The following is a 19,457-nucleotide window of genomic DNA, read 5'->3' as shown; positions in this document are numbered from 1 at the left end:
TGGCAGGGGCCTAAACTCGGTAATTGTGTGGTGCTGCACACGGCCTGTGGGGCCGTGGTGGGGGTGGAGGAGGACGGGCTCTTTGTTTTTAAAGGTAATGTTATGGTTTGTCGCTATTCTCTTTACTCTCGTAAATGGGAGATATCCAAAGTCCGGAAGGGGCCTAAATTCGGTAATCATGTGGCACTACTGACTGGCTGTGGACGGTGGTCAGAGTAGAGGATGGGCTTCTTTTATCCTTTTTGTCTTTAAAGGTAAACAAATGTTGCGCTATTTTCAAGACTTCTCAAGCCAATAATGGTGGTACCTGAAGTCCGGTAGGGGCCTAAATCCGGTAATTTCGTGGCGCTACAGAAGGCCTGTGGGCGGTTGTGAGAGTAGAGGCCTAGGAGGACGGGCTCTTTGTCTTTCGTTAATTTGTATTTTTTCAGATCCACTTGTTCACCATTTTAGTGCTGATCATAAAACAACAACAATTATGCCTGAATAATAGCATGAAAGAATATATACGTACAAACCTTAACCTTAGAATTAAATTTAGATGTTAAATAAAAAGATATAATAATTGATAAATATCTTCCTTGATGCAGGTATCCCATATGGTGAACCGCCTGTCGGACCACTGAGATGGCAGCCAACCGTAACCAGACAAGATGGCAACGAAACGTGTCGGAATGAGACAAAGTACGCGGACACATTCCAAGCGTCTTGTCCTACCATCCAAGACGGAAATATCGTTGGTAAGTATGGCATATGTGTGTTTTTTACTTTTGTTTTCTTAGTCCATGATGGCCTTCCTCTTATCATTAGAACGCATCCCAACGATTCAAAATACTGTTCGCCGGAATTGGGACTTATCGGTCATATTTATAGATTTCCATTGTTTTGGCGACGCCTAAAGCGTGGAGCTTTAAATGTAGCGCACAATGGAATTGCAAAATGTCATTCATTCATTCATTCATTCAGTCGTTCGTTCATTCATTGCTGCCTTTCCCATCCCGCAGGAGACGAAGACTGCCTGTACCTGAACGTCTGGACGCCAGACTTCCGCCCCGAGCGCCCCCTACCGGTCATCGTCTGGATCCTGGAGCGGCCCTCGCTGCCGCAGCTGCTGCAGTACCAACTGGACACGATAGATGGCCCTCACCATAAAGCGTTTTTCAAGACAGCACCACAGCAACGAAAGGTCCGTATCGTTAGTATATTACATGCAGTTGCAACTAGCCTGGTATCCAAACCTATTATAGCTCCCGAGTCTCCTCTCTGCACATAGGAGCTATAATAGGTTTGAATACCAGGCTAGTTGCAAAACGACTGGCAAGCGAAGATGGTGGAGCCCTGCGTCATTTCAAATTGGTATCCGTTTACTTTTATCAACCAATCCCTGAAAAAGCCTGATTCTATACACGAGTACTAATGTCTGTCATCCTTTGGAAGGGACGTGAATACTGCAATTGGCTCCCATTTGTTTGTGTTAGACTCAAACAGCTTTAATTAAGATCCCATCACGCTTTTCCATAAGAGTAGATGTCTGCCCTTCTGTGGTTTGGACGTACGCGGACATTACAGGTGAAGGACTAGCTATATATATCAACCCCACGACTAGGCATGCCTCCAAAGGCTCGCCACTAAACATGTTAACAGCAAACAAACTTGTTGTTAGTTTATGCACTTCGAACGAACGACTAGTATCATCATCATCGCCTACTCTGATTATCTTCGGTTCGTTTCCAGGTGACGTCACACAGTCTGGTGGCCTCCAACGCCACTGCTGTCCACGTGACCTTCTCCTACCGACAGAACGTGTTCGGCTTCCTGGCGCTCGGCATTCTGTCTGAGGAGTCTGCGGAACATTACTCGGGTGAGGACGGGTTAAACGCGCGCGCGCGCGCGTGTGTGTATGTATGTGTGTGTGTGTGTGTATGTATGTATGTATATGTGTGTGTGTGTATGTCTGTGTGTGTGTGTGTGTATGTTCGTGTGGGTGTGTATCTGTGTGTGTGTGTATGTGTATGTGTGTATGTCTGTGTGTGTGTATGTATACTATATGTGTGTGTGTATGTATATGTGTGTGTATGTATATATGTGTGTGTGTATGTCTATGTGTGTGTGTGTGTGTGTGTGTGTATGTATGTGTCTGTGTGTGTGTATGTATATGCGTGTGTGTGCGTATGTCTCTGTGTGTGTAATGTGTGTGTGTATGTGTATGTATATGTGTGTGTGTGTGTGTGTGTGTGTGTGTGTGTGTGTGTGTGTGTGTCTTTGTTGCCGCCCGACTGTTGCTGTTATGCAAATTATGTTGCTGTGATCTTCTTAAGTTATGTTTTGTTTCGTAGAACTATTAGTAGGATTTGGATTAGTGCATGTACGCGTACTTAATTGTGACTTCGCAGTGTCTGTCAAAGTCACGGATGTTTATAGCTAGCTATAGGGACATACGAGATAAAAGTCAAACTTTTATACCCTGTTACCTCATCCATCTTTTTCTGTTCTCCGAGTAGGTAACTACGGGCTGCACGACCAGCTCGCGGCGCTGCGGTGGGTTCAGGACAACATCGCGGACTTCGGGGGAGACCCTGGTCACGTCACACTGGTGGGGGAGGGCCAGGGTAAGGGAGTTTTCAAGGTTTCTGTGGGTTTTGTTTATCAAGTAATTTGTGAAAGTGTACCTTGAATATATTAAGCTTATACTAGTGAGTGACAGTGATGCCTTCCCATAGAGAGGTACGGTTGCAGTTGTCCACATTACACGCCCTTACCCGCGCAAGTCCTGTCCTTGGTTCTGAATGGTACCCTAGAATATACAGTACATCATCTGTTGCCATTTTCCAACCTACTGGATCCATGGACGAATCGAATGTTGCATCTTTATTTTCATGAAATTATTTTTCAGTCCTGTGTACAAGCTGAAAGCATACGCGAATTTTGTTTTTATTTGTACGATACCATTCTTAATACCATTTGTCTATTTTTGCCATGTTTGGCATTCAGAAGTGAACAATATCCCGAGATGATGATGCCCCGATGAAAGATGAATAAGGGCTGATTCATTGTCAGCTCAGATGGTCACTGACGTTTCTAACTACTTTCCCCTAGCCGCCACCCACGCCCTGTGCCTACTAACGTCTCCCCTGTCCGGTGGACTGTTCCACGCGGTCTGGCTGTCTGACGTGGAGCACAGGCGCTACAGACCCCTCCTGAACTCCTCCGAGGAGAACATTGGCGTGCTGAACTCCACTGGCTGCCGAAACGCCTCGTGTCTCAGACAGTTCACCGCCAGGCAGCTTTTACAGGTGCGGTGATTCTTACCTACACTTAGAAAATTATGCTTTAACCAGAATTAGGGTCTTGTCGGCAGGTCTATCAACAAAGTTGTGTTGGTGATATTCAGCACCAAGGACAGGACTTGTTCATTTGCCTACCCAGAACCTCTCCCGCGGTCAATTTACAGTACCCTGGGGAGTCTGCTAAACAGGGCTGAGGTTTCCAAAGCTGTGGGCTTGTGGGAATGTACTTAACCTGAAGGGGATGTACAACGTTCACTTCGAAACTTCGAAAGCTCTGATTTGTTTAAACACTGATCGTCATACTAGACTAGAGGGTTGCCATTTTGCCAGGCAAATGTGCCTTTTGTTAGATACAGATTAAGTACAGCAAGAAGCTTAAAACATTGCCTTGGTACATGGTATGTTTGACTGCAATTCCCTTAGAGACCTATAGGGCTGGACTGGTAGCCGCTCAGCGATAATTCGTGCGCGCATCCCCCTCATCGATACAGGGCTTATTCAGAGGGTACTGAGAAAGGGAAAAGGAGGATTCATAACAATTCCCCTTTTCCCAATTCCTCCCATGCTCCAGGCTGTTCCACGCGGAGACCACCACTTCTGGTTCCCCCATGAGGAGCAGACGTGTTCCCTCAGCAGGTGGAAACCCGCGCAGCAGGTCATACACAACCAACTCCTCCCAGAATCCCCCTGGTGGACTTTGCTGGGAGACGACGACGACGACAACGTTACCGACCACCGGAACATCTCGGTCGCGCTGGGCATGACGGGAGGATGTGACGTCAGGATGGACGTGGAAATGAACGACACGATGTTGATCAAGCGCTTACGAAGTAAGGAAGTATCAGAAATCGGAAGATCATGTCTTTCTTTTTATTCTCCATCTCCGACTTTAGCTTGGCTGCAAAGTGGCTTGTCTGTATGCAACAGAGAATTACAGGGCTACACCGTATTCTTAGAAGGACAGCTACAATCAAGAATTGGTTTTAGAAAAAACTTTAACGCAATTTTCGCATAGTTTTCAACATAGATACATTCCTCGTACGGTTGGCCATATTTTGCTTCCATGCCTTCAGACGTGCATACCACTTATGTCAAAGCTTTGGTGATCTGGATTCAGAAAGAAAAACACACACATTGAAAGTAAACATTTGCAAGTTTCAGTCGCAAAGGCAAAAATACTATGACACATGTACTAGTATTATGCAGTTCAATTTCTTGTTTTCTTTATTGTCATTTTGTGACGCCTGTACCTGTTTTATTTGTACCAGGCATCGTCAGTGAACACGAAGACGAGGCCCTTAGCCTTTACCGTCGCCATGACGACGGGAACACCACCACGAGCGCCAACGACGTCTGCGTTTCCATGGCAACGGATCTTCGATACACCTGCCCGTTTACCGACCTGTCCGAGTACCTGGAAATCAGCACGCAGCGCCGCGTATCCAACAGGTACATCTCCTTATCCAATCACTGCGAAGAGGACAGTCTTTGGACAAGCTTCTTTGAAGAAGCTCCCCCTAACCCGAGGTCGTTGACCTTGTATCAGCTGCTCAGTGCGTTTGCGCGAAGCGGTACCTTTCCTGAAGGACTTCTGACCGAGGACAACGCGACAGAACTGAGTAAAGACCCTGTGATGTCCCCCAGAATGCACTACAAGGATGAAGAGTGTTCATTTTGGAGAGAGAATCTTCTATAGTGTAACGGGCAGAGCGGGACATGGGTAGCTTGGGTGTCATCCTAGCTAGTTTACCGGGGCTCACACATTTCACTGGTGAATATGGGAGCCCTGATAAACTAACTAGGATGTCGCGCAGGCTAGCATATTGGGGTGTGTATTGAAGCGTTCTTTCCTGTTTGAGACATATCTGTCAGATTTGTATGGTGGTTAACTATCCTATCTTGAAAGTTTTTAATCAGTAGCTAATTAATAGTGTAATGAAGTTTAGCTTTTACATGCTATCATGTCAGCTCTGTAAACTCGCCATCAAATTGACTCGTGGATACCGGCGGAAAAAATAGGTAGCATCGAGGAGCCATGTGGATTTTTACAAATTTGTTCGTGCCTCTTTTTTTCAATCAAAGTTCATGTACAACTTTTCCTTATCGAGGCAAGATGGTTGTTACCTCATTGATTCACCCGTTGACAAACACACAAGCATAACGATTCAGAAGTTCTAACTTGTAGTTTTTACGTGCCTTCAAATTTGAATTGTAGGCGACACTGTATGCGAGGGATTATGGCGAATACTCTTCAACTGATCAATGCAGCAGACAGTGTAGGTGCAACTAGGTGCACGTGGGTCAATAAAGTAGCTCTTTTTGACACAGATGCGTATTGATTTCTACAACTATGTAAGCACAATGACAACAATACAGCACAGTCAACACGTTTTCATTCAAATCAAATTATCCATGTAGGTATACATAGACTGTACAGTATATATGCATATTACCATGTACTAATTTGGTAATGTACAAAATAGCTTTACTTTGGGCTCGTTTGTGTAATATTTTAAAGCGTGCCACAACATAGTAAAATTGCATTGCCCATTAGAAGTTTGCTTCATCTGTTGGCACGCCACCTATCAGGTTATCTTGGAACGACAGAACCAGCCAGTTCTGGAGAACACGATCAGCACCAAGGACGGGTCCAGTTTTTTCCTATCTTAACAACAACGACAGGACACCTTTTTTTGGTTTCTATGCCATTTTTGAAACTAAATAGATGTATGTATGTAAATAGTTGTTTTTTGTCACTATTGTCATTCTAGAAATGTATACATTTGACTTCGCTGCCATGATATGCACGTTTTTGGAACAGTCCATCCTGAACGGAAGAGGGATGTGGAGTAAATATCCTGCATTTGCTCGCCAATGTCAGCTATCTTGTTACCACTCATACCTTAAGTATCACGTACTACGACATATCCTTTATGGCTATCTCAGACCTGTTGTCTACAAAGCTGCAGACTTATTTCCTAACTTCAAAGTCCACTCTCTCCAAGGTCACATGTGACGACACATCCCTTATGACTATTTATACGCCTGTGGGATGAGAACTTCGCCGTCTGGCGAGGGCTTAGGATGAATGCATCTTGGTGTTTCTGATAACAGTCCTGGAAAAAAATTAAGCTCGGCAGGCAGGGACTCTCTGTTTTTCAGGTTTGGGCCGAAGTGGCCTGGTCTAACAAATGTAGTTTAGTAATGGCAAACTAAATGCATTAGGATACATGTACTTTCAACACAACATCATATTGTTATGATACATCGTAGAAACAAAAGTATACTAACAAGCTGAGCAATGTTTCGTACACATTCTTACACTAATCATATAGCTGTTTAAAACCTTGACATGTTAACATGGTGTAAAATACACGACGTTTTAAATAAAATATGCAACAATACGTGAAATTCCGTTTTGAAATTTTCATCACTCAGATGTCATATCGGATATTCTTTGTCTCTTACCAGCTGCCAACACAAATAAGGTTGGCTCGGCAGGTTTTCACTTGGATCGGCCGGGTAACCGGAAACACAACTTTTTTTTTTCTCTTAGGCTCAGCTATATTCTATTCGTATTCCATGAATATCTGAATTTGTCTTCCATTGGCTGAGGTACCATCGCAAGTTGATAGAGGGCGCTGCTGAAGATCAATGACCTTGATTTTATTCAAAATAGCTCATGCACACCTTCATTCACAGGTACTACATGGCATTCGTTTCAAACACACAGACAAGCTAACTAACAAAAAGTCATTAGTCAGTATGAAAATTGTGGTGAAACTTTATTTCCACAGCTCTTAAAAGTGGCAACATACATATGGGTGAAATGACAAAGGTCATTGGCACATGTTAAAACCATGACAAGCAACAAGAAAGGTACATAACAGAACACAATTCGAATCGTCTCAGCTTGGCAATGATCATACTAGAGTGGCCAGAGTTTTCACCTGCAGTGATGCCGTTTTGCCAAATCTCCATGCAAATGTTGGGGTGGAAAATCGCACTGTTTTCTAAATGCCTGTTTTTTTCTGGTCTGGACGATATATGTCGGAGAAATGGGGCAATTGCAATAATCCCATAAAAAAAAGGGCAGCTAGACACTGCCTTACGATTTTCAGTCCAAGCATCTGCTTGAAGACTAGCATTGCTTGCAATCTTTTTTTTTTCTACAGTACTGCAGTACTGGTCCTGCAAGACACATGATGTTTTTTCTGGTCCTACATGTAAGGCAACATGTTAATACAAAAGATTATAGGCTCATGCAGACATTTTTATGGCTGGTCACTATTATATACAAGTCTATTGTAGGGCGCCAAAGACCTACTTGCAACATACAATTTGCAGCAAAAACAGAAATTACAGCTCAAAAATCTAAAAACCTTTACTTTTGCAGCTTAATTCACTCCAAGCTCAGTGAAATGTGGAGAGGAAGCACCACTTAGTGAAAGTCCAGTGTAAATGCTGGTATGGGACCTTTCTGGACATTTCACTTGATTCTACGTATAAAATTCAGCTAGCCGGCCTGTGATTCTGTTGGTAACACAAAACAAGCATTTCACACACTGCTAGGACATAGGTTTGCATCTTACACATTAACCTTACCCATGCTGATGTAACCCAAGTTTTACTAGTTGAAGGGTTAGGAAGCAGGAAAAAAGTTAAGCTATATAAGGATTGCCTTTGTCTGGAATTTTGTCTCAAAAAACTCTGTTAGCTCTAGATTCTGTGAGCAACACAAAACAAGCCTTCCACACACTCCCAGTGTTGAGACATTAGTGTTGGCCTCTTACAAATTAACCAGCTCTTTGCTGATGAAACCCTTAATGGCACCAATTTCTACTAGTTAGGGTTAGGCAGCAGTGAGAAGATTAAGCTATGAGGACTGCCTTAAGTATAGATCTGTTTTACAACATCTAGTAAATCTACTGCTTTTGCACACTGCACTGAAGCCACTGGTCTCACAGTAATATGCTCTCCAAGCAGAAGTTAGAGGGTAAAATTGTAGCCTTCTTTACACTTGCCCCACTTTTTACAGCTGGTGTTTTGTACTGAAAAATGGGACAGTTATAAAACATAACATTGCCCCCCACATCTGCTTAGAGATTACAGCTATGTTACTACCTATTATTTGCTATTGGTATAACAAATGCAAGATTACAACATGTGATAGTAAGTATTTTCGTCAGTAAAAGGTAATAAACTTTTCTGGACCTTCAAAACAGCCTGTTCCCAAATCACACAAAATAAATGTATTTAAAATGTTGATCCGTTGTAAATACCTAATGTTACATGTGTAAAAATATAATGTTTTGAATACACAGTGCTCACAAAATACAAAGCCACAAACATGAATGCAGATATCATAGGAAAGGTATGTAACTGCAGTTGTACTGTCTAAATGGGTCGACATTAAAATAGCCTTATTCCAATCAATCAATCTGCTGATTCAAATCATATCACCAGATTTCTTGGTCGAGTTTAAGCGATAATTTTTTGTTCATTTGGTCCACAGAGGAAAGCCAAACACTTCAATGATATTGATCAATCCTTATTTCCAAGGTATTTGCAAATCGTCACCTATTTGGAGGTGTGAAATTAACACTACCCCTATTCCAACCATGCCCGATGCACAAACAAATTGCACAGCCATACAGTTTCCCACATGCCACCAAATCTGTGACAGATTGCATACTTTTCATTCTTACATAGGTCAGCCTATATGGGTCAAATCACATGGAGCATCTTACATGGGTCATCTTAGATGGGTCATCTTACATGGGTCAAATTACATGGGTCACCTTAGATGGGGCAGCAGGAACATTTTTCCAACAAGAACGTTAACAAGAATGGTACAAGTGAGAGTCCTGAGAACGGCTAAAATACAGTATAGAAGTCTTGACTACAGACAAACATACAACCATGCTCTTGAAGGAATTTGAGCTGCCAGCATGGTCTCGGTCCTTAACTTGAGGCCCCAAGACGTCCGCACATCTTACAGCTGTGTGTCTTCACTGTTTGGTTTCTTGGGCCACTGTATTTTCTTGAGGAACTGTGCTGAACTGGTAAAAGTAAAACAAAGAGAAGTTTGAAATTCTATAGATAAGTTTCTGTTCAGTGATGATGATTAAACTTGACAACTGACGTTTTGATTAACGCTGACCTCTCACATGTCATCTCTTTCTATCTGCTATCAAGCATAACAAGAAACACACAAAGAACATGAAGAACAAGGGAAGTACTAGTAGAGATGGCAGACTTCATCCCCTTACCCATAGTGCTTGCGCCTCTTTCAGTCCCACAGACAAAAATAGCATCACTGAGGATGTATGGAAACATAACCACGTATACTACACTTCCAGAAGGGTGAAGTAAAGAACTGAACTCAGATCATCACTTCCGAATGAACACTTTGTTGACCTCTCTCAGTATAATGACATCTCTGACCTTATTGTTGTGTAGATATACATGTATAGCGACTGTGTTGACAGCCACTCGAGGAGTATGGCATGCGCAAGTGTACATGGATATTTATTGTTCAGTTTGATATATAGTGCAGTTATAATTGTTGTCTTGTTTTGTCAAAAGTTTAGTGCATTGCCTCTGTACCCAGGACTGACCCTAAGTAGTAACATCTACTATAGGTTAGTTGGGCAGACCTGGCTTTATGTCTCTCACAGCCCGACCTGTAGATAAATGAATAAACTTACGATGATGCCCCTCCAGTAGAGCACGGCCGCGGCGACCAGCAGAGCCAGCAGGACGAAGGCGATGGCCCACAGCAGGCGCGCACGGCCCTGCGTGGTCGGCTTCACCAGCGTCACCAGCCTCCGCGTCTGGCGCGTCACGCTCTTCTCAGCTGGGGAAGACAGGGAAGGGTAACTTGAGTGTTTCTACCACATAACCAGTACACTGCTTTTAGGAGTAACATTAAGTTTAACACACCAGTTTTAGTGCAGTAAGTACAAGCTGACTGAGAAGGGAAAACATAACAATTTTGCCTCCCAACATCTGCTTGGAGATTAAGAATGGGAAGCTATGACCTACTGTTACTACAACCTCTTCTGACACAAATTTGTGCAACACATCCACTACTGAATCAAGCTAAGAATGGTGTAAACCAGTTCAATAATACATATAATATGAGCACTAGGTGGAGATCAGATAAGTTCTTTCAAAAGATACAACTGAAATTGAAAACATTTTTAATCAGATTTTCCCCTAGTAGTGAGTAGTAGTGCACTATAAGGTATGCATTACATATCTGTGCTACAATGTAGTACTGTACAACTGACAGTAGTGAAAAGGTAGTGAATTAATGAGAATACCCCAAAGGCATACGGTAACATGGCCCATGCACACAAACAATGTACACAGGCCTTAAAGCACAGGTGTGTCACTGTGTGTGAGGTATTGCCTAATTATGTGCATAACTCATATCCTTTCCCTCAGGCATTAACACCTTATTACAGGGTATTCAATTACAGATTCACCTACAAATTAGTAAAATCATATGTACACAGCGCACCAAACGTTTCCTACTTCAACAAAATTATATGGTAGAAAGATCAATTAGGGGCCATATCAAAAGTCATAAGGTTCTTATCCTGTACATACAATACTTCTTTTAGCTACTGTTAGTTATATAACTTATTAGCCTCTATGTTAGTTTGCCGTATTGGTTGTTAACTTTGATTGGTTTCCACTCCTCAACGTTTGATTTTGTGACGTGCATTACTCTTTGTTTGAATTTGATTTGTGAAATGTCTGAATCAAGTAAATATCACACAATACAGGGTTGCCATCTTTTTGGCTACTGCAATGCCAGGTCTTGAAATACCGGGAATTCTTAGGAAACCCAAAGCTGTGCATCTAATTTCTTAACTGTGTGTGCACCTAGATATGCGTACAGATAGTATGATTGAACAGTAGCAATGTGTGTATACAGCACATTCTTGACATTTAAGTGTCAGAAAAAAATAATAAAACCCTTTTTGATTTTAAATCTTAATGTTAGTTAGCTATAGAATTTCAGATTCAAGCTCAGAAGAAGATCTAGGCAGTAATGCTATTTAGTACTTAGGAGGTTTTGTTGACATTCTATTTAGTATTTGACATTGTTCAGCCTATTTTTTTCCTGGCTGTGGTTTAGCTCTGTAGTACTGTACGTCTGTAGCCTACTATCAAGGTCATGACCCCACAGGGTCCCTTGTGGCTATTGTTTACTTCTAAGGCCACACCAACTTAATTTTATGGATGACATCCGCGCGCGCATTGATTTTCGCCTGTTCTCCAAAAAAAAAAAAAATCACCTCCGAAGAAACTTGTAGACTCATATTGCCGCAAAGGGGCAGCATTGAGCCGGCTTGTCGTAATACACTATATACACTCACATTGTCCAACACAACTGGTATGTATGTGACTAGGAGCGATTGAAGTGGGCGCCGCCCCTCATGAGCCCAGTAGTTTATTGTTCATGATATGACAATACTTGCTCTGACTGAAGGCGTGATGTTGTGTACACAGCCGAACACATTTTTTTTCTTTGAACGGCCAAATGTTACATATGGGTCTTTAAACCAGGCATCATCCATGTTAAAATCACTTTAATATTAGCCTGGGTGCCATCCTATTTCTACCGGGCTCCTACACTCGCTTCCCTAAAAAAATTTTTAGGGAAGGGAGTGTAGGAGCCCCGGTAGAAATAGGATGGCACTCAGGCTACTTTAATATGAGCCAACAAATAAAGACTTGTTTGTTTGTTAAACTGTGTTCTGTGGTTTAATTGGCAATACCAGCTGTTTAGTCCTCCGGTTTATCTTTTTTTTTGCTAGATTTTTCTTTTTTTCGCCCTCGCGCATAAGTTTTGGGGACTCCAGAGGATGTCATCCATAAAATTAAGTTGGTGTGGCCTAAACAGCATGTAATAAACATGTATGTAGCAGCTGCTGACATGGGTTAGATGTGTCAGGTTGTTGTCAAATATTCTCTGAGAATTCCAGGCGCCGAGTAAGGACACAGATACCATAAATGACGTAAGAGATGCCACGCCCATTTAAGCAAACCATGCATTGCGTTAGGAATCCAACGTTAGTGTAACAAAAACTAGTAAGCAACAACAAAGGGCAGTCACTTAACCTAAAACAACAAAAGCTATGTAATCTACTTTTTCTTGTCCCTACCATGTCATTTATCAGTTAGATATCAAACGTAAATACAAATGTCAACAACAGCCGAGATATTTTCAAATAGCGGGAATATTTTTTGGGAATCGTCCTTCCTTTGTTTGTGTACGGGCGCCCTCTCGTCTTTAAGTAAGGAATGTAACAAATTATCATAATTTCCCCTTCTCCAAAAGTTTCTTTTGATTTACATGAGATGCATTTCAATGTAAAAAGGACAGCAAAGTACAAAATTATCTATTCTTTTAACGGCTATATCGAGTTACCGGTGTACAAGGAAGCCCTGTTCCGAAGGGTCGACTGCGCCTCTTCCGCAATCCGGCTCAAATCTTCCTCGGACAGATCGTAGTTTTTGTGCGGGGTGGAGTAGACCTGGGGCAGGGCGCCCCTCGGGGTGGCTCCCAGGGGGCTGGTGGGCAGGTCCTCGGGGGTAAGGCGCCGTGAGACCGGCGTGGAAGGCGCCTGGACCACCGTTTCGGTGACGGTCTGCACGGTCTTGCGCGAACTTTTCCTAGCTGGCGCCATTTTGGAACTGGGGTGGATGTCGGGAAGGTGGGGCGCAAAAAGGGGTTTGGAGAGACCGTTTGCTTTCTGGTCTGTCGAGGATCAATTAGGGGTTTTCATGTACATAAAAAATTCTATCAATACTACAAGTTTCCAATAACTAATTCAGCTTTTAGAACATTACTTATAATACAAGATGCTTCACATGTATAACTATTGCTAGCAGTATCCAGTATTTGTTATATTAAGTCATAGTTCTGAATTGATTAAAATCAAATGCATGATGAATTTGCAGTTAATCTGCATAAAGTCAGGCATTTTTCCACACCTCACTGCTTCTGTTGCATGCCATGGACTTGTGCTTTCGAGAGCAAACAATGGCACACAGACACTCACTCACTAAGGGCCAGAAGAAAATACTGTAGTGCCTTATGAAGGTTTAACCCTCCAGCTCTTGACAATACTTATTTATAACTCATATTGACACATGCTTATTACTGTACTTTCGCCAACAACGTGTTTATGTTCTTAGTGCCGATTATTTTTGTGTGTGGCTGCATATTTTTCCAGCATAACTTGAGACATCATGGACGGATCCTCATATCTAGTAGGCGGGTAGGGTTCAGGAAACGAAGGTCAAGTTCAATAATGGGACTCCTCGCTGCTTTGTACCGCACTGCAGCAAAACTTCTAATTCTGATATTTCTGGTGTTCTGGGCTTGCTATGGCCATGATTTTTCAGTGGCAAATAGCTCTTGGGAATGTACGAGACTAACTGCTGTAGCTTTGGGCCCCATAGCGGAACTACAGGCACCAATTTCGTAATGAGACATTGAAAGAGAAGAACTCAAGAAGGGGTTGACAGATTGTCATGATTTTTGGTGCGTAGATAGCTGAAGTGATGATTTACATAATTTTTCTCTATATATAAAATCCAAGAAGAACATGGTCTCAATTAATCTCCAAGCAGAAGTAATGGTTGCGAAGACCGAATCCAACTGGCAGAAGAAGCTTCTATGGCAACCATACAAGCTTCTTCTGCCAGTTGGATACGGTCTTTGCAACCATTAAATATTAGATCTGCTTGGAGATTAGGTCTCAAAATTAAAACGATGAAGGGCAGCTCTAACAAATCAATCAGCACCTCAAATATGAACTACGCAAATCTAATATGCATAACTAAATTCGCAATTTAGCACAAACAGGAAAATCTATAAATCCACCGCATTCCATAGTAGGACTTGCAAACATGAGAAAGAGAGGGATATCAGTTGACATGAAATATTTTAATTCCATAGTGGTAAATGATGGGAAATCCATACTTGCAGCAGTAGGAAGCTAAGTAAAGGTGAACATCATTAGACATGAATCATGCAAATCTGGGCCTCATTTACATTTATGAGATGCTAGAATAACCTTCTTTGCTATAAGACTTTCATATATTTAACAGCTTGTGTTACTAACTTATTTGGGTAGAGGAGATAATAAACTAATATACTTTACGCAACAGTCTGAGGACATTATTTGCATAATCAACGACAGTTATGATACATCCATTAAAAAGGTTAACATTATTTGGCAGAGGTAACTATGGGGTCATAGAACTCTAGTTAACACTGGAACCAAAAGCTACTGAGTACATGTAGATAAACTTTACACCTAAATACTGTGTGTAATGAGTACTAATGACAGAGTTACATATAGTTAACATGGTTAAGACTAGAGTAGACATTTGTTATACTGTTCATTATTGTCTGTCCGTCCACTCCGTGTTACATGTACATGTACTTGCAATTAGCCTTCGGGCAGGAATTTGCAATAAACTTTTCATATACAATTCATATAATGGCAGGACATTTTGGGAATACCCTAGTTTACACCTTCCACCAATAGGAAGCATCGACAGTTCTAATACCTACAAGAAATTTTGAAACATTTCCCTAAATGGGGACTGTTTGCTAAACTATAAACCTATAAAGGTATTTGTCTCCCTGAGAAATATCTAACTTTTTCAACCATTGTTGTATCAACAAAGAGATTGCTTAAGTCAACCTTAAATTTGTCCCAACAACACATATATGCTAACTTGATCTAGCAAAGTATACAATGTACCATCAGTCAAGCTCATCATCAAATCTCGTTTCTATTTTGCCCTGTGTGACCGTGTGGAATACACTGCTGTCTTTTTAGCACTCCCTGAAGCATTTTTAGATTCACCTTCATCTACAAAAGCATCCTTCTTCAACGCTTCCTTCCTCGGTCTTCCACCTGTTCCCTCCCCTGACTTTTTGCAGTGTTCGGGATGGTGGGTCTTCATGTGCCACCGGAGACAGTTGGACTGTCTGCCGCTGTAGTTGCACAGAGTACAGTTGAACGGCATGTCACCTGTGTGAATCCTCATGTGCACACTCAGGTGACATATCCTGCGGAACATTTTACCGCAGAATGAACACTGGTAGCTGCGTTCATCTGTGTGCACTCTGTAATGTTTCAACATTGTTGACTTCGTTCCGAATGTTTTCTTACAGCCCTCGTAAGGGCAGGGGAAGCGACTTCTATCATGGACAATACGGACATGATTTCTCAATTGACCCTTCTCTTTAAAAGAAGACTTGCAGTTTTTAACCTCGCATTTGTACGGTCTTGCTTTGCTAAGCTGCATCTCATGTCGCTTCATGTCCTTGTTATTGAAGAACTGTCCGCAGTGGTCGCACAGGTACAACTTGTTACCCTTCAAGTCCAGTCTGTCTTCGCCCGGCATGTGTGTTTTCATGTGTTTCTGAAGCATTCCTACTGAGCGAAACTTTTCATAACAGTACTCGCATGTTACTGGGTGGGCCTCCAACCTGTGTTTGTAATATGACACTTGACTGGTTAACTTTTCCCCGCACTCGCACACCCACGATGTCTTCATTTTCCGTTTTGAATTGTATTTTCTTTGAAGCTGCTTTCGACGCTCTGTCTCTTCTACTGAGTCACTGTCGCAGGATGACACAGATTCATCGCTATCATCAAACAGTTCATCTTCCTCTGAAGACATGTGCCACGAAGTGTCGCTATCGTAACTCTTCTTCTCGTCTTCTGATGATGAAAGCTCTTCCTCAAACGCGTCAAAGTCATCTTCTTCTGATACATCTTTCTCCTTTGCATCAACAGTGCTGTTCCCGTTACTGAGGTCCTTCTCTACCTCACCACCCTCCAGACTGTCAGTTACTACTTCCCATTTGAGCTGAGAAGATGTACTATTCGTGTCAATACCGGTAGAATTATTGTGGTCCATCTTTAAAACCTCAGGAAATACTGCTTTGTTTGGTCCCAACACTTGCTTTCTACTCTGTTTACATGTTGGTACCTGCAGTTTGTTGCTTACTTCTGAAACATTGCTGGCATCCAGGGAAAAGGTTGGCTGGTACACAATTATTGGCAGAAGAGTCAGCCCAGGATTCGCTGCTGCAACATTCGTATTTTGAAAGGTATCTGATGCTGCATGGCCAGGCCCCACATAATCTACCTTGACTGGTACACATCCCTTCATTTTTTTTGAGCGCAAACACGATTTTGATTTTGTAGGCTTTTTTGTCCTAACACGCTTACGAGGAATCTTGGCTGTTGGTTTAGCATGGTTATTTCCCTCATCAACCTTGGTATTAACTATACTACAACTTAGCGGAGGTGGAACAATGTTGCAATAGTCAGCGAGAGTTGTCTCTTGGCCACTTTCCTTCTCAACCTCAGTGCAAGGTGTCCTACCACTCTGCAAGGACAATGTGTTGGTGTCGTAACAGTTCATAGTGCCAACTGCACTACAACTCAGCTGAGATGGTGTACTGGCGTTGTAACAATTATCCAGCTTCATCTTTTCTTCACCTATCTCCTCAGCATCAGTACCAACTGTATCAAAACTCAGCAGCTGTGCAGTGCTGTTACAACAATTAACAAGGCTCTCCTCCAGTTCATCTAATGCCTCCTCTTTTACATCTACTGCAGCTTTACCAGTGGTAATACCACAGCTCAATTGGGATGCTCTAACGTTGTTGTCAGCATTGCCAAAGTTTTCCTTGTGGTCGTCTTCTTCCTTGACGCTCTGTTGTGTGTCCGGTGTCTTGGTTTGTGCAGCCTTCCCTTGAGCCACTGGCCCGAGTAACTCTCTGATGATCTGAAAGTCAGAGTAAACAGTGATCAGTTGCGAAATCGTGAAAAAGCCAATTTCATGTGAAATGAAACAATGCAATTAAATGTTACAGCAAGACTATGATGGACTGATGTATCATATTTATACAAGTATGTTTGAGAAATTGCAGCAACAAACACACATGCGCACACACACAAAAGATGCAAATTTGCTACTAAATATCTGTAGTAGCAGTGGCACACTTAATTTTCCTGTGACTCCCAGACTGGACCCAGAGTTCAGATAACATCCAGGACGGGGTACAAAGTACATTGTGGTGAGAAAAAATCCTTGGACAAGTCTTGAAAATTCTTCAGTGTAATTATTGATAGTGAGGTGGAAATCGTATGGTCACTGACTCAGAAATACCTCTGCTTGGAGACTGTACAAGTAGATTGCAGATTTACACCTGAAAACTGTTACTGCATTATAGGATGAGTATCCCTGGAAGCAAGAGTACCGCAGGGCTTAGCCGTCCCTACCCAGGGCACTTAGCGACATGGGCCCGTACCCGAATCAAATTGGGGTGCTCAGTATGTCCGTGGGCCCACTAGGGGCCCCACAGTATTTCGGGAGTACTCTGACTTTTAGGGAAATGGTGAGTTTGCTGCAGTTCAGTTTACGTCTGAAAGGGGTGCCATCTAAAACTGGCATCAAACTGAGTCTTGAATAAAATTGAGATCAATTGACCAGCTCAGACCACCAATTTCATCATAGCCAATCTGTGTGCTTCGTGTTAAGATACTGGGGAACACATCAGCAGGGTACAAGCTTGCTAGCAATTCTACTACTTTTTGCCAGGAGGGGCGCAATCGCATGCAGAAAAGGTCAGACACCTTTTTCCTCCCCATAACCCTGGACCGCTCTGTCCGCCGCCTGGACCGGACTGCCTTTTCTATCAACCCGTTCAAATTTCGTATATAATGGAAGAACCGCGTCTATATCTATTTCGTACACGTATTTTGTTTCTGAATAATAATACCTTTGTTACATTCAATAATAGGATCATACTAACCTCCCGATGGCGCCTTTTCTCTACAGCCCGTGATTCTCTCCGTTTCGCCGGCGTGGCTGGCGCTGTGCCCCGAGGAAAGATGCTTGGAACAGCACCGGGCAGCAGTTTCCTACCGTGCCGCACATCGAGCCCAAGCATCTTCTTTATACCTGGGACAGGGTCGAAGCATTCCTCCGAGAAATGTGCAGAACACAGCAGAGACGACTTGGTCGGCGTCCATACCTTCTCTCCCGCGGCCGGCCGAGGGCCTCTTGTCCGACGTACATTTCGGGCCCACTCCTCGCGAACTTTCTCGTTCTTCGGGAACGCGTGAAGGCTAATGGAAGGGGAAGAGACGTTCTTACAATATGCTGCAACACAGACTGTACGTTTTTTGGTACGCATATTGACAAACTAAGTCCCTGAGAAGTGGTTTTCGAATTTTTCTGACAATCAAAAATGGCGCCTCCCAACAACATTCTTCGCGGTGCAGCGGGTTGGGGGGAGCATAAACTACGTCATTGGGCCGTTCCAAAAAATAAATGAGGAGAGGGGGTTTTCCGGTTTATGCCGCGCCCGGTGTGAAGCCAAATTTCTGCCCCTGCCAAATAAATGCCCCAACACCTATTTGGCTCTGCCGTGCAGGCGACAACTTTCTGCCCCCTTGCCAAAAATATTGCCCCACAAGGTCGGTGTTGGGGTTCCGAGTATGCTGAATTCAACACTTATTCATTAATTAATTTATCTCCAAACTCGACGCTAATGTTGAAGTAAAATAAAGGCCTTGACTTTTACTTGACCTGACCTGACCTACAAAATGATGATGATGATGACCTGACCTATCTTTCTTGCCCAAAATCAAGACCTGAGTGGCCTACACGGTCTGTATGCATCTAGTGAGTGATGGTTCCTTGTATTACATAGCGTATAGTTTAATAAATGAAATAAATGAATGAAATATCAAGGACAATCTTGTTCTAAGGTAAAATCTTGTAGATTGGCGCTGCCTTCAACATGTTTTCACTCATACGACTCATTTGTTCAACTGCCGGGGTCGCTTTTGTTTGAGACTTTGAAAGAAAATAACTCAAGAATATGTTGACAGATCATGATTATTGGCACAGTATCCAAATTGCTTCAATGATGATTGATAAAGTTGGATGCTGGTTATACAGATCAGATTTGCATAATTACTGAGGACGTTTTAATAAACATATGACTTATGTAAATGGTGAATAAAGGAATATTTGATATACACAATGTATATCAAATTTGCAAATGAAGACCTCGTTAGCATTATTAATGATGATCCCTTAGAA

The 19,457-nt window shown here is 42.5% G+C and overlaps 3 protein-coding genes across 3 annotated transcripts; 1 reads left to right on the top strand and 2 right to left on the bottom strand.

Moving 5' to 3' along the window:
• The first annotated feature begins 134 nt into the window (after positions 1-134).
• On the top strand, positions 135-4,983 carry LOC136429192 (liver carboxylesterase 1F-like). The gene is made up of 8 exons (XM_066419069.1): positions 135-150; positions 591-740; positions 1,005-1,195; positions 1,735-1,861; positions 2,502-2,609; positions 3,097-3,293; positions 3,859-4,117; positions 4,556-4,983. The coding sequence occupies exons 1-8, from the start codon at positions 135-137 to the stop codon at positions 4,981-4,983; spliced, it is 1,476 nt and encodes a 491-aa protein (XP_066275166.1).
• Positions 4,984-8,995: 4,012 nt separating this feature from the next.
• LOC136429747 (uncharacterized) lies at positions 8,996-13,030 on the bottom strand. The gene is made up of 3 exons (XM_066419703.1): positions 12,736-13,030; positions 9,998-10,146; positions 8,996-9,349 (listed from the first exon to the last, which is right to left on the bottom strand). Exons 1-3 carry the CDS (start codon positions 12,992-12,994, stop codon positions 9,299-9,301), a joined length of 459 nt encoding a protein of 152 aa, XP_066275800.1. The 5' UTR covers positions 12,995-13,030; the 3' UTR covers positions 8,996-9,298.
• A 1,210-nt stretch (positions 13,031-14,240) lies between these two features.
• LOC136429746 (uncharacterized) lies at positions 14,241-18,638 on the bottom strand. Its single transcript, XM_066419702.1, has 2 exons — positions 18,160-18,638; positions 14,241-17,129 (listed from the first exon to the last, which is right to left on the bottom strand). The coding sequence occupies exons 1-2, from the start codon at positions 18,541-18,543 to the stop codon at positions 15,117-15,119; spliced, it is 2,397 nt and encodes a 798-aa protein (XP_066275799.1). The 5' UTR covers positions 18,544-18,638; the 3' UTR covers positions 14,241-15,116.
• Between the last annotated feature and the right edge of the window lie 819 nt (positions 18,639-19,457).

The sequence above is a fragment of the Branchiostoma lanceolatum genome, chromosome 3 (assembly GCF_035083965.1).
Source record: "Branchiostoma lanceolatum isolate klBraLanc5 chromosome 3, klBraLanc5.hap2, whole genome shotgun sequence".
Lineage (NCBI taxonomy): Eukaryota > Metazoa > Chordata > Leptocardii > Amphioxiformes > Branchiostomatidae > Branchiostoma > Branchiostoma lanceolatum.
This window is presented reverse-complemented; position numbering and strand designations above follow the sequence as displayed.

What these genes read in the sequence shown, in the direction of transcription:
- LOC136429746 (XM_066419702.1), bottom strand. Translation starts at nt 18,543, where the DNA reads ATGCGTACCAAAAAACGTACAGTCTGTGTTGCAGCATATTGTAAGAAC. An exon ending in AGAAAAGGCGCCATCGGGAG is followed by an intron (nt 17,130 to 18,159) that starts GTTAGTATGATC and finishes TCTGACTTTCAG; the next exon opens with ATCATCAGAGAGTTACTCGG.
- LOC136429192 (XM_066419069.1), top strand. An exon ending in CCAAGACGGAAATATCGTTG is followed by an intron (nt 741 to 1,004) that starts GTAAGTATGGCA and finishes CCCATCCCGCAG; the next exon opens with GAGACGAAGACTGCCTGTAC. An exon ending in CCGCCAGGCAGCTTTTACAG is followed by an intron (nt 3,294 to 3,858) that starts GTGCGGTGATTC and finishes CCCATGCTCCAG; the next exon opens with GCTGTTCCACGCGGAGACCA.
- LOC136429747 (XM_066419703.1), bottom strand. Translation starts at nt 12,994, where the DNA reads ATGGCGCCAGCTAGGAAAAGTTCGCGCAAGACCGTGCAGACCGTCACC. An exon ending in CAGGGCTTCCTTGTACACCG is followed by an intron (nt 10,147 to 12,735) that starts GTAACTCGATAT and finishes TGTCTTCCCCAG; the next exon opens with CTGAGAAGAGCGTGACGCGC. An exon ending in TCTACTGGAGGGGCATCATC is followed by an intron (nt 9,350 to 9,997) that starts GTAAGTTTATTC and finishes TACTTTTACCAG; the next exon opens with TTCAGCACAGTTCCTCAAGA.